Below are 14,055 nucleotides of genomic sequence, written 5' to 3'. Positions count from 1 at the left end.
ACACAGCAATTATGAGCCTTTTTCATTTTCTGGCATCGGAAGATGCCCTAGTTCACGGCTGCAGTGTCAGAGTGGACATAATCACGTTTGATTTAATAGATCTTTGGGGTAATTCTAAAGTAAGAACCCGGACGAAAGCATGGGGGTCCCATTCACTATATGATGTATCAAGTACAGGACCTACCGGTAGACCCAAATTTAAAGGGGTGTGAATGGTGTTTTAACAACAAAGTCCGTAAAGCTATCAAGTAAAGTAAAGAAAATTGGAAGAAAGATATGACTGATGATGAAACATAGAAATCTGTATCCAAACATAACCAAAACCATAAAGAGGAATATCAAGTTTTGAAGTACTCAGAGTATATGGTGAGCATACAGTGCTAAAAAGTAAGGGAGTGCGCACAAAGTGTTGATCATAGTTAAAGAAACTGCAAAGTACAAACATTTCTTAGCAGAGAGAAGCATTAAAATCAATAAAGTTATTACACAAAGTGTTATTCTTATGAGTCATTCAAAAAATATCTGTTTTTCTGCCGTGTTGCAGTCAAAAACGTTTTTACCTCAACCAATGTGCTGGGTGATCATCAAGACCAAAGGTAATATTAGTGATCATGATGAAAATAGAAGCTGCGGTACCCCAAGGAAAAAGGAGAATGCATCAAAGGAAGAACCTTAGTTCCGCCAGCAGATAGTGTAGATTTCATGTGATGTCCTCTCAACTCCGAGAGACTGACTGTCAGGCAGACACATGTTCTAGTTACACAGAAGCTATTTTAGTACTCTGTGAAGCATTTCCTCTCCCCAAAAAAGGCATTTTTGTTTAGACTAGTTTTCTAAAGGAAATCGCAACCTACAACACCTATTAAAATGAAATATCCTCAAGAACCATTTTCTTGTGCAAAGAGCAAGCTTTCATACATTAAAACATAGGTGAAATCAAAGGACAATGCCTGTAAAAGCATAGCTGACCTACTGGCTTAAACCCTGAGGAAAAACTGTGCTGAGTTTTTGAGGCGTTTTGCTGACCCAAGAATCCTGTGGAGGTATCTTGTCTTCAGTTCAGGCAGCTGGCCTTCGGTTAATCTTTCCGCAATCCTGTGAGAGGATCCCTGGACATTGGACTCTTTCCATTTTTAGGTTTCGCCTGCACAGCTCTTGCAAAAGCTCTAGTATTTAAAAAAAAAAAAAACTTAAAATGGTGCTTAGAACCCACCCAGTACTTACCTGAACTTACCATTCGTTCACTCCAATGTCACTCTAATTTACATGCTTCTGATTGGTCAGCACGTCGTCTGCTTTCACTCTGCACGTCTTCCTGCTCTCCTTTGCCTGTCCATGCCGTGGTGTATAGATTGGCCCAAGTACCGCTTTCGGTTACTGGCCAGTGTCCTTCCACTGGCTATGCACTCTGAAGGTGCTTTTTTTAAAAGAAATACCTATTGAGCACTCCATAGCAGTGCATCTGCAGGTCATCTTCGCTCCTCCCAGCTTTTATTTTAAACAGTACCACTCCATCCGAGTGCCTCGTTTTGCAGGCTGACTAACTACCCATCTTTTATTTTATGCTGTAACACTCCATCTGAGTGCATCATTTTCCAGGCAGGGGACTCTACCTGTCCCTCCTCCCCTGCCCGCATTTGTTGTTGCCCATCCCCAAGCCACCTCCCGCCCATTACTGCTTGTCCCCACTGACCTCCCATTGCTATCCACAGATCCCCCTCCTCCACAACCCTACTTTTCACATTATTAGCTTTCCTCCCTTGAAGCTGCCTCCAATTACTAGTTCCGGCCTCGGCGTCAGCTCAACATCTTGTGAATAAGGGCAGATCACCATGCCTAAACATAAAAAGCGTTGGCAAAGCCAATAGGTTTTGCCTCTGCGAAATCCATTGGTTTTGTCAAAAATTTTAAAGACATGTACAGTGGTGCTAGCTGCTGTACAACATGGCTTTACTTTTTTGTTCTTTTAAAGAGCAAAGATGTGGACAGCAGTGACCGAGGATTTTTTTTTTTTTTTTACTTTAATGCTGCACAACAGCTAGCACAGCTGTGTAATATGTCTAAAAACATTGACAAAACAAATACATTTTGCAGGAGCGAAACCTTTTGGCTTTGCCAATGCTTGTTATCCAGTAGGAAGTGTTTTCTTTTAGTCTAACTTACCTTTTTGTTCTTGAAAGCAGTATTTTGCTGCAGTGTGCTGATTTTTAGTAGGGAACAAGCCTTATTTATTTGTGAAATGTTCCAAATGTGGAAAGAAAAATACAATATGAAATAGACCCTCATGATATTTGTATGCTGCTTCTTCCTTAAATATCCTCACTGTCTGGAGATGTCAAGGAAGACTCGGCAAGACCTTGGAGGTATAAAACAGAGGGGAAAAGAACATTTCAAGTCCTCCTACTAACGTTGTGGTTCCTCCATCATGTTCCTCCATCATCTTTATGCCCTGCTTGCAAGGCAGAAGGTGCTAGAGGAATCTTGTATCAAAGGTAGCATACTGAGCGCGGGGGCTCACCAGACGATTAATCATCTATCACAAGACACAGAAGAGATATGGCTCAACAGCTGTAAATTGATATTGGCATGATGAGCTTGGCTTAAAGCTCCAAGGATGCAGCAAATCCTACTCTGTGAGAAAGAAGATGGGGAAAAACAGTAAAGAATATTCCTAAAAGAGTTCCAAGAATAGGAGCTATGCCATGCAAGGAATTAGCAGAGCATACCATAAGTAGGTTTCTAACGACACAGAGGGGCAACAAAAATGGTATTTAGCCAGAATGTGCATATATGTCAAGATTTGGGGTGGGGGGGTTTACAATGTACAAATGCATACAAAGTGTCTGCCCAGATATCACAGTGGCAGGGATACCAAAAGATTCAGAATGAAACATATTTCAGACACAGGAGCATCCGCAACTAAACTCCATAAATTGTAGAACATGGTCTCTGAGAATGAGTCGGCCATAGAAAGCACAACACAAGTGTGTTTAAGTTGCACACCATCTCTACAACATGCGTGCTGTCTCACCAGTTCTCCTTCTGGTCCGCCGAAGTCTAAATACAGATTGCGGATGCCGTCATCTGATGACATCCTTAGCTTCTCAAAAGGATATTGGTACAATACACTGCCTGCACCTGCTTCCTCCCGGGACACTGTAAAGCCATGCTCATAGTGTACAGTGAGTTTCACTGCTTGTTTGTTGAAAGTACAGCCTGTAAAAGAACACAAAAGGAGATGAGAACATGAGTGGTAGTCAAGAACAGTTACAAAAAGTACACCATATAAGAGGTTGATGGATGAGATTTCCAAGAATGTATCTTGACAGACTAGCTTCTCAAAAATCTCTCCAAAGGGCAAACTTCCTCCATATAACGAGGCACCTAAATGAAACTTCACCAGCCTGCTTGTATCAAAGTGATAGCAAGAAGAGTTGTGTGAAAGCTGTGTCACTGGATGAAAAGGTTTCTTATTTTAAGGAAATGGCAGTACCTACTCGATGTATTTTGCATGTCTCATCAGCACATTTTTACCACATTTTTGACTTTTGGAACTTACTGTGCCCGGGCATGGCAGTCCGTCAGGTAAAAAGGGTTTGGAAATAAAAATATCTAAGAATTTTTAAAAATCCAATGCAGCATTCTTAACAGATTTTCCGAGCAAGCATGTTCCAAGATGCCTTTGAATTAATGGATTAGCTTCTCTTGTTGTCATGTAATCATTATATCCGGAAGGCATTAGCAAAAACACAGCTTCTTTCTATAATCTTTGCAGAGGGTACAACAGTTGATGGAAGGTCTAGAGGCTGTTGACATTATTAAATCAGATTATACTTGAACATTATTGCCAGATCTCTACAAGGGAAAATTCAGAAAGATGGAAATCTTGCTCTTGTTAGAAAGGTGCCCTCTTTTTCTAGTGAGGATCTTCATTTTAACCCAAAAAAACAGAATCAGATGAGAATTAATAAAGCCAGAGTTTCTGTGGCTTTCCTTCATAAGGAGGGACAGATAACAGGACTTGAATCCTGAAGAGATATAACTGAACGCTGTTTAGAAACATCCATTTGTCATTGGCCTGCAGGCAATTGTTAGAGGCAAAATAAACGTGATAAAGCCTCTACCTAGGGTGAAGACTATCTACGCAGCCAAAGGAACCCAAAGACGTATGATATTGATTAGGTGGATTGGGTAGATAATATACAGACAGAGGAAAATCCTCATGGTACCACATAGAATCATGGCTAGGGTTTATAGCAGAATGGCAATGGCCTATGTGTTGAGCAAAAGCAGCTGCCATGTAGTACAATGCCGATCCAGGTACGCTTATTTCAGAGAGATTACCTTGTTGATTGAACGGTCCACTTCATAAAAGACTGCTTGTGTTTGGACTCTTCCATTATAAACTTTGCATGAAGGCCTCCAAAATAGTAAAACATTCACTTTGTGATGTACAAACTACATACGAATTGTAAGCGAAGTTCTTTGGTATCATTACCCTCCACCACCCTCCATAGAGTCTTGCTGTCTATTGCAAAATCAAAGCATCCATTAAAGAATTATCACTCGTAGACTTAAGCCTCTGTCAGGGCGGATGGAAGGCAATTACAAACATTCAAGTCTTTGTCAATCGAACTAGATATGGGAGAGTGCAACTGAGTTAATGAATATACTTAAGACATATGTACATTGTATAGGCAGAACAAACCTTTTTAAAGGTGTGTATCTTCGTCAAAACTAGAAAACTGTATCAAAAAGATAACTCGGTGGGATGGGATAGGATGGATAGAGTCTGCACTGGGCATAAAATATAGAAACTGGTGCCTCCGAGAATTAAGCAATTGGTCAATTATGCCACCACTCAACATCTCATCTTTTAAAGCATGGGGAGTGGCTAATAAGGAACATCCTCACTTCAATACCCCTCATACAAATCAGATCGGTCACTCACTGCAGAGAATACCACCAAGCCTTCTAAAACATAAAAGCTAGAAGAGATTTCTTCGGTGAGCTCCAAAGTTCTGCTTTAGCAAGTTGTAATGTGTATACTTCAATTGTGATTTCCTCCAGTCTTTTTGTTTGTTCAGTACTTTTGTTTGCATTTACACCTTGTGAAGAAAAGACCCTTCATACAAAATCACTTATTCCAAGAGCACTTGGGAGCTGTGCCCCCTCCATCCATTCTATTCAATAGTATGTGGAAGCTTTATAAGGTGGAAGATGATGTAAGGGGTCAGTGGCAGAAGCAAATGCTTCTCTTAATGTCAATATATCAATTCTTTTAATGAGGCACACAGGTAATCTCTTTCTATTACAAATGCTACAATGTCAACAACTCCAGTCAGTGTGGTACTCTGGTGGGGTGTGTGCAGAAAAGAGCTGAATAGAAGATTTCAGTGGATTATTAGTCAACCAGAGAGAGGCTGTCTTAAAACAGTACTCTCTAAATGCTTGTTTAAAGGAGTACAGTATCTAGGGTTAAAATAATGGCAAACCTCCCAACTCACAAGTACCATAGACTTGGCAAACAAATGACTCAATGCAACACCTGGTTGCTTACCTAAAGAGATTTCACGGATGAGTTCTGCAGCAGCATGGCAGCCCTGCACAAGAATTCGGGTCCAGCAGGAGAGATCCCGATGTGTCTCCACTCTGTAAATGTGCATCTCGATGCCCTGGCGAGTGCCTGTCCGTGTGGCAAAGCTAAGCTCTGATCCAATAGAGGGCGACCCACGTCCAGAACCAGAGTGAACCAACCTAGAAAATCAAATGAAGACTTGGACTGAAATCATGAGGGGAAAATCTAGAAATACTCCAAGATTTTTTGTGTGTTCTAATTTGATTACATGATCTTTGTGTGTTTGCAAAAATTAAAGCTACTGGATACCAGAGTCTTGGGGGGCCATTCAGGTAACCAGTTTTTGATCCAAATTGGGAATCTTGGGTATGAAGAAAGTCAAACACTTGTGGGACATATAAAAATACAGTAGTGGAGTACAAAACATTTTCATCTGTTGCAAACATTCCACCACCTTTCCTCCCTATTTCACTAGTATCTTCTGCAATTTCAGAAATTCTCTTCATTTCTAATACACAACAATCATAACCAACACGGTAACAAACTGGGCCGGTAAGGGGCAGCTTGGCAAACAGCTGAAGATCTGTGTATGTGCTGAGAACATTTGTCTCATTCAAAGCAAATGAACGGCTAGTCTGCAAAATTGCCATTACTTTCCAACCCAGCTCTGTTTTGTAAATTTTAAAACGTGTGGTAGCCTGAATGAACCATGTGAATGTTCCCAAGTAAATTTGTATTAGTTGCATTTGCTGTTTTGAAACTAACCTACTCCTAACCTAATCTACTCCTGAAACCTCGTAGATTCCGGAAAGTGAAAACTTACAAGCGCTCCTTCTCAGGAATGGCAACCAGGATCTGGAATGCGCTCCCTCCTGAAACCAGGCTGATCTCCTCCACTGCACTCTTCAAGAAAGAGGTGAAAAGAATCCTTCTGGCCAAGATCTCCTGATCGGTATAGATGTTGGTTCAGAGACTCTGCATTGCTTTGTATCACTGCTCACCCTATCCCTTGGCACTATACTCTACTTGTTGGGGGCACTACTACGCTACTCTCTTACTACCGTCCAAGATATGATACACGCTGGTTTACTGATCCACCTGAACACCTCTGTAGTGGGATCAATGACTTGTGCTGTCCTATGTTACTTCCTTACCTGATTGTATATGGATTGGTTTTATGTATGTTTTTATTATCCATGTTATTACCATGTTATTGACTATTATACTGTTCCCATTATCTCTGTTGACTCCTACTGCCCCTACCCTGTCTTTGTGAAGCGCTCTGATATCTGTAAGGATCCTGTTCGCGCTATATAAAACTTTGAATAAATAAATAAAATAAATAAATAACCCCAAAACCCATCTTAGAGAAGGTATTTTGCCTGTTAAAAAATAGACTAAACAAACATTGCGAAGACATCTGGGTGGTAACGGGTTAGAAGAGCCTGAACAAAAAGCTACATTAAATTTGGCTTGAATTTCTATAGGTATGAGCTACATTCAAATAGAAATATATAGCCATCCAGATATTGAGAATAATTCTCTCATCTAACACATACATCCAGGGAAAAAAACTGGGCAATTCACCGATTAGAAGTATTTAAGGAAAGTACTCCAAGACAATCAGCATAAAAGTGCTTAAGGTATCCGGTTACTGGAAAAATTAATAGTTAAAATAGCAACTTTACAAATAATTAACTTATGACTTCAAATTAATAAGTGAAAGAAAACGTATTGCACTCTTTTAGCATTCTTGATTGGGTTTCAAATTTCACTATACAATGATGAGTGAATGTTATTATTGCTGCTTTCGCCAGGAATTCTGGTTTTGATACGGAGCAAGTTTTGAGATTAGATCAGTTAACACTTTTGGCTAGTTAAAAAAAGACCTGAGACCTTTTTCCAAGGCTTCAAAATGAACTTCTAAATGCCAACCTATAGTGTTATATTGCAGCCCAAATTGTCAGTTTTAATCGTACTGATCGATAGAAATAATCCTTGTGCGATTCTTTAGTCTCATGTGCTAGTGGTAAGAATGGTCCGCCACTGAACAACAAGCATTGACAAAGCCAATTAATCAGCCTGGCTTGTTTTTGGTGTGTGCTGTTTGCTGTAAGCTTTGCAATGACGAGAAATTACTTTTGGTCCTGCACGCAAAGGCATGGTGCAGTGAAACAAATAGGTCTCACAAGCTGCTCACCTTAGGTCGAAAAACAGACAAGATTTTAATGTATCATGTTTTCTATCTCTCTCTAGTACATCCTAAGATATTTGTTCTAGAAAGCTTTCATACAGATAGCCCAACCCTAGCCATCTAGTAGATAAGGAGACTTTCTTCCAGGTTTTGCTTGCACTCTGACAAACGCCTTTAGGACTATAGAAAAACTTACAGCATGATCTTCCGTCAGGCACCATGTGTTATATTTTTGTGCAGAGTCTCACCCCATGTAGCAATTCAAGTGAATTACTGTGTGCTCTCAGTAAAGCACATATTGTCATGATTTGACTGATTCAACCTTAAACTGAGGACTTCTGATAGTCTCACAGGGACTGAAAGAAATAAACTTGATCTGTTCATGCACTGTGCGAAAATCGAAGGTTTGCATTTTGGGTATTCACAAAAGTTTTTAGCAGAAAAAGCCTTCTTTTCGCGGTGACTTCAGCACAGAATAGACATTCCCGGACATTTGCTCCTTGGAGCAATGCCTTTCAATGGAATCCTATCACCATGGCAGACTAATGCATGAAAAAACAGAGACAGACAGACAGCAGCATAATGGTAAGAAATACTGGTCTAGGCTGATCTAAAATATAAACATTATAAATGATCTCAGGAGTCCATAAAAATCAGCCATACAAAAGGATAAAATAAAAAAGCCTTGCTGCACTTTATATTTATTCAGCATGTGAATACCTAGGGACAGATTTACAAACCTTTCACGCAACACAACTTGCTGCACCGTGAGAAAGGGAGAGGGCAGCAATGTACCATATTTACTAATATATGGCGCATTCCAAGCCATCGTTGGTAGTGTTGATGACTTTGAGGACCTCCCACCTTGTAATCTGGAGTGACTGAGCTGTTGCTTTAGCTTGAACAAACGGTAAGATGCTCCCAAAGAAAAGTTCAGCATTATTGTAGGCTATACCCCTGGGGAACTTTACTCCAGGTTCTTGTGCCATAATATTCTGCAGGTCTCTTCATTCAGTTGTGGTGTAGTAAGGTAGTTGGACAGCTATGGGGTGCTTATTTATTTATTTATTTTATTTTTATTTTGAAAGTTTTATATAGCGCGAACAAGATCTTTGCAGATATCAGAGCGCTTTACAAAGCAGGGAATACCTTATGCAAAGTGGATATCTTTATTCCAGGAATTACCAGAACTGGCACGTGCAAAGTCACACTGGAACAAATCCCTCCCCAAACAGGTGCTAACTGGGCATACAGCCAATCTCCACATTGCCTGAACAAATCGATGAGGCTAGGGATGCACCATGCATGGAATCGTGTGATCCTGCAACCAATATTCTAGCCTACATTGATGGTGCCATTTCCCATGAAACATAAGGAAGCAGAAATTAGTTAATGACAGTTTAGGGACTTCCGGTGCTATCTACCCATGTGTAATGAAAGATGGTTTCCTTCTAAGTAGGTGTACATTTCCCCATCGCATCCTGGCTGACATCAGTGCCATTCCGTAAAGACACAGCCCTACAAGAAAATTCAATGTTGTGCTTGGTGAGGGATACCTTAGGGTGGCACAATACTATGTCAGGACCAGAGGTGAGGATTAGTCTCAACTTTCTCAATTTATTGCATCCAGCAGCTATTAGAAGCTTAGGAAAAGCCAGCAAAACTACATTTCCCATGATGCTTCAGGAAACAGAACAAAGATCAACAGCAGCCAATCAGCGCAGGTCCATTCATGCACCTATTCCAGAGGACAGTCTATCCTTCGTTGCTCCAGCAGCATTGAGAAGTATTTTATGCCTTCCTATTTAAGCCACGTTTAATTGGTGTTTTCAGGCTTGCATGAACCACTATATTCGCGTATTATGGTGAGCTTTGACTTGCTAATGCACTATGCTTTTGTCATTAATTGGTTGACTTTTCTTTTCAGCGCAGCCGTGGGAATGTACTGCACTCCTTCGCGGCCACTCTTAGTCTCTGTCAGAATCTGGGCGCAGTGGGGTCTTCTGACTGCTAGGAGAGCTGCGTTTTGGAAATCCAACGCGAGCAGCACGTCTCCACCCCTGCACGGCCAACATGTCATTCACCGTTTGCGGAGTCTTGGTGAGGCACAAACTATTGCGAGCTCCGGCCGGGGAAGGTAGTTGTGTGTTTCTTGCTCGGTGAAATCCCCAGCCGCTGTCTGGAGCAAAACACTGGTATTAAGGGGTAAGATATGCTGTGCATAATTAAAGGACTTGTCCAGGCAGTTGTTTCCCTACGTTAAATAAAGGAGAGGACTGGTCCTGGGCCTTTCTATTTACTTAGGCCTTTCTATTAACTCTTAGTGGTGTAAATTGTAGCTCTACAGGGAACTTCCCTGACTTAACAGCCCCTAAGTCTTAATCTGGCAATCAGCCTTATTCAAGTATGGAGGAATATGAAGATCACTATGAGGAGGAGGAGGTTTCTTACCTCCCTATTGATGATCATTTCTGCCAGGTGATGGAGGTGTCCATCTTTAAGGCAGTGTCTCAAGTGGTGGTGCCTCTGGAGAGGCAAACAGAGCAATTACAAGCCCAGTGCCAACAACCCCTCGAGAATAGGGAAGACCTGTCAGAGCCTCTGGCCCAATTACCTCCTGGACAGCCTTCGGCAGCCTCCTCAGAGTCCAAGCGCAAGGAGCAGTTAGGGGTAGATATGAACGCTTTTGCTCGCCTCAAAAAGGCTTTCATGGACTCTCAGCCCTCTTCTAATCCAGGGGGTCCCTCCGGCCCACCTAACTCGCCAGTGAATCCAGACAATTTGGCAGAGTCGCCCTAGACATCAGACAGGGATGGGGAACCTAGTAGACCTGGGCGGCCTACTGGAGCCGCTCTGGATGCCAGATGCAACCACCCCTGAGGGAGATGCCCAAGATCAGGCCTTAGATATACTGAACCCAGATGATCTCCTGCACCCTAGATCAGCAGAATGGACCCCAGCCCCTAAGGTGGAGTCCTATATAGTGTCCCAATTGCGGAAACCCCTCCATAAGGAGGTTAGGAGCTGCCTGTAGGCCGAGGGCCCCCAGACCACCATTGGAGGGGAAGTGGCGCTCACGCCAGTGGTTTTTGGCCGAATTTGTGAAAGACCCGAAAAAGGGCATTAATCGTGGCAAGATAAACTCTTGGATATTACGGGCCCGTTAGCCAAGATTCTGATTTAGCAGAGGACGCAAAGGATTTTGGATCCTTGATATTCCCTGAAATGTTGTCCAGCTGGGCGCAGAGAGCTATCGTTTTCCTAGTGAATGTGAACTGCTCTATACGACCGAGAGGCTTGGGTCCTTACTAATAAAGATTGACCCTAATCTAGAAGAACTCTCCACCTCAGAAGCGGACCCCACTGAGGAGGGTAACCTCTTTGGCGATCCCTTTGTAAAGGAATTAGGAACGTTTGTGAATACTTTCAATTCCTTAGATAAACCAGAAAGATGCATACACCTCGTGTTTTTGCCGGAGCCGGTCGTGGCTGAGGGTGCACAACTAGCCTCACTGACCACCAGGCCTCCTACAAAGTAGTGGAGTCCCGCTGAGGACAGTGACAGGACCCAGCCAAGTGGAATCTTCTATCCAACAAGATCGTATCCTCATCAGGGAGGCACCAGAGGAAGGGGAAATGGATCCTTTAATGCACAAGGTGAGTGTACAACATCGGGAAGGGGTCAAAATAGATGGCAGACTAGCTATTTTCCCATAAACGGGGAGACCCCGACGTCGGATGCTTGGGGGCGTCAGACTATCAGTGTGGTCCTCATAGAATTCCACGAATCCTTAATTCAGCCCTCCCACCCCAAACCCTTCCCCGGAGATCAGCTTGGTGGATGAGGAACTCTCCAGTGTGTTCGAGAAAGGGGCTATCTTACATTCCTCCCTTCATCCCAGGGTTTTGTCATCAACCTATTCTTGGTGGAGAAAAGGGACGGGGGTTATCAACAGGTCATAAATCTTCGGGGTTTCAACAAGTGGGTGGTGTATTGCCACTTCAAAATGGAGGGGGTGCATCCCCTCAGGGATCTCTTACAGATTCGGGACTGGATGGTCAGGTTGGACCTTTGCGATGCATACCTCACGATCCCCATCTTCACGTCGCATCAGTGTTTTCTCCAATTCCAGTGGCGGTCTCAGATTGGAGTTTGTATCCCTCCGTTTCGGTCTGTCTTCCGCTTTGTAATGCTTTACCAAGGTGATGAAGCCTATGGTAGAGCATCTACACTCCCTGGGGGTACGGATGATAGTCTACCGGGATGTCATTCTGATCATGAATCAATGTCCCTGGCGACTGACATATCAGTTGCAAGTGACAATCGTCTTGCTGGAATCACTCGGCTTTGTTATCCATGGGACAAAGTCTAAGCTGTCTCCGACACAACAAATCCAATTTCTGGGTTCTGTGGTGCATTCAATCAGGGTTATGCTAAGCCTTCCACCGTGGAAGCTTTCGAAGATCCAAGCACAAACTCAGGCGCACTCTTTCCAAATCCACGATCTCTTTACGCCATTTGGCCAGGACATTGGGTCTTCTCTCCTCATCGATACAGGCAATTTTTCCGTCCCATTTGAATTATTGCGCTCTACAGAGCCTCAAGCTTTCCCGTCTGCGCAAGGGTCTGACTTACCCTCAGTTCGGTCCCCTTCCAGAGGAGGCGAGAGCAGAAATCCAATGGTGGATCGGGCATATGGAAGCCTGGAATGGGCATGCTTATCTATGGGCCCTAACCCGATATGGTAATAGAGTCGGAAGCCAGTGGCTCGGGTTGAGGAGCTCGTGCGGGGAGTTTTCCATAGGAGGAAGATGGTCCTCCGCAGAGCAGCCCCAGTATATAAACTGTCTAGCGCTCTTGGCAGGGTCGCTTGCAGTTAAATGTTGGACCAAAGACAGGGCTCAGTGTTGTGTACTTCTCAAAATGGACAAGGTGGCAGCAGGCCGATAGGTCAGTCACCTCTGCAGGACACGGTCTTTTGCTCCTGAACTCAACGATCAGAAACACCCAATCCTGGCTGGCCGACAATCATCTCAAACTCAATGCTCTGAAAACAGAGTTCCTTCTGATCTCACCTCCAGCGAAGATCTCCACCACTCAAAGTTGGCTCAAACACCTAACTGCACTCAATGTCCAACCCACCATCGTGGATTCAGCAAAATCTCTAGGCATAACCCTCGACACCAATCTCAACATGCAGCAACACATCAACAAGGCAACTAAGGGAGCGAATTTCCAAATCAATACCCTGAGGAAACTTAAACCATTCCTCCCAGCCAATGACTTCCAACCGCAGTACAAGCACTAGTCATCCCGCGAATAGAATATGGCAGCGTCGCCCTCTGCGGACTCCCGCTAACTACTACCGCACCCCTAAGAGCTTCTCTAAACGCTGCAGCGAGGCTCATAACTGGATTAAAAAAGCACTCTCATATTTCCCCTGACCTGAAATCCCTGAACTGGCTGCCTTTTGAAGCCAGAATACATCTGAAAATCGCCTGCATGACTCACAAGGCGGTACACCTGAACTCTCCCGGCTACCTCACTCAGAAGTTGACAATCTCTGGCGGCACTAGAAACACTAGAGGCACAAACAATCTTCTGCTGAAACCACGTAGATTCCGGAAGGAAAAAACATATAAACGCTCCTTCTCAGGAATGGCACCCAGAATATGGAACTCACTCCCCCCCGAAACTAGGCTCATCTCTTCCACTACACTCTTTAAGAAAGAAGTAAAAGCTATCCTTATGGCAAAATACACCTGAACTGTTAAGTAGATCTCCTTAAGAATAGGCACTGATCTGTATTACTTGTTTGACCCCGTTGCATATTTGCAATACTTGTATTATTGATTTAATGATTTACATGATTGGCTTTGCCCTCACTTATTTGTACTGTATGCTCCTCTGATTTAATTGTTTTGACTATGTTCCCTCATGTACCCCTTCTGTGTAAAGCGCTCTGATATCTGAAAAGATCTTGTCCGCGCTATATAAAACTTTCAATATAAATAAAAATAAAATAAAGCTTGTCGGATCTGCCTCAGGATCTTTGGGAATACTGCTTGACCAGCCAGATTGCGTTGTCAGCAGAACATTTTCGGGCGAGTTTCCAATCAGGTGGTGGATTGGCACTCCCACAATTGGTACGATTCAAGTCTCTGGAAACTTTAGCCGAGAGTATTTCAGGGACTCCAGAATCGATGGAGCCCATTCTCGATCGACCTCTTTGCCTCTTAACTGGACAATCCGCTGGAGAGGTATTGAAGTTGGCGTCCAGAT

At 43.1% G+C, this 14,055-nt stretch overlaps 1 protein-coding gene across 1 annotated transcript in view; it reads right to left on the bottom strand.

Annotated features, from left to right (window-relative positions):
* SNTB2 (syntrophin beta 2) overlaps nt 1–14,055 on the bottom strand; it is a 266,934-nt gene that overhangs the window by 38,825 nt on the left and 214,054 nt on the right. The window contains exons 5-6 of the mRNA XM_078669183.1: nt 5,561–5,757; nt 3,032–3,216 (exon numbers count right to left, since the gene is read on the bottom strand). Coding sequence (XP_078525309.1) covers nt 3,032–3,216; nt 5,561–5,757 — 382 coding nt within the window. The remainder of the gene's footprint in view (nt 1–3,031; nt 3,217–5,560; nt 5,758–14,055) is intronic.

This window comes from Lissotriton helveticus, chromosome 12 (assembly GCF_964261635.1).
Source record: "Lissotriton helveticus chromosome 12, aLisHel1.1, whole genome shotgun sequence".
Lineage (NCBI taxonomy): Eukaryota > Metazoa > Chordata > Amphibia > Caudata > Salamandridae > Lissotriton > Lissotriton helveticus.
This window is presented reverse-complemented; position numbering and strand designations above follow the sequence as displayed.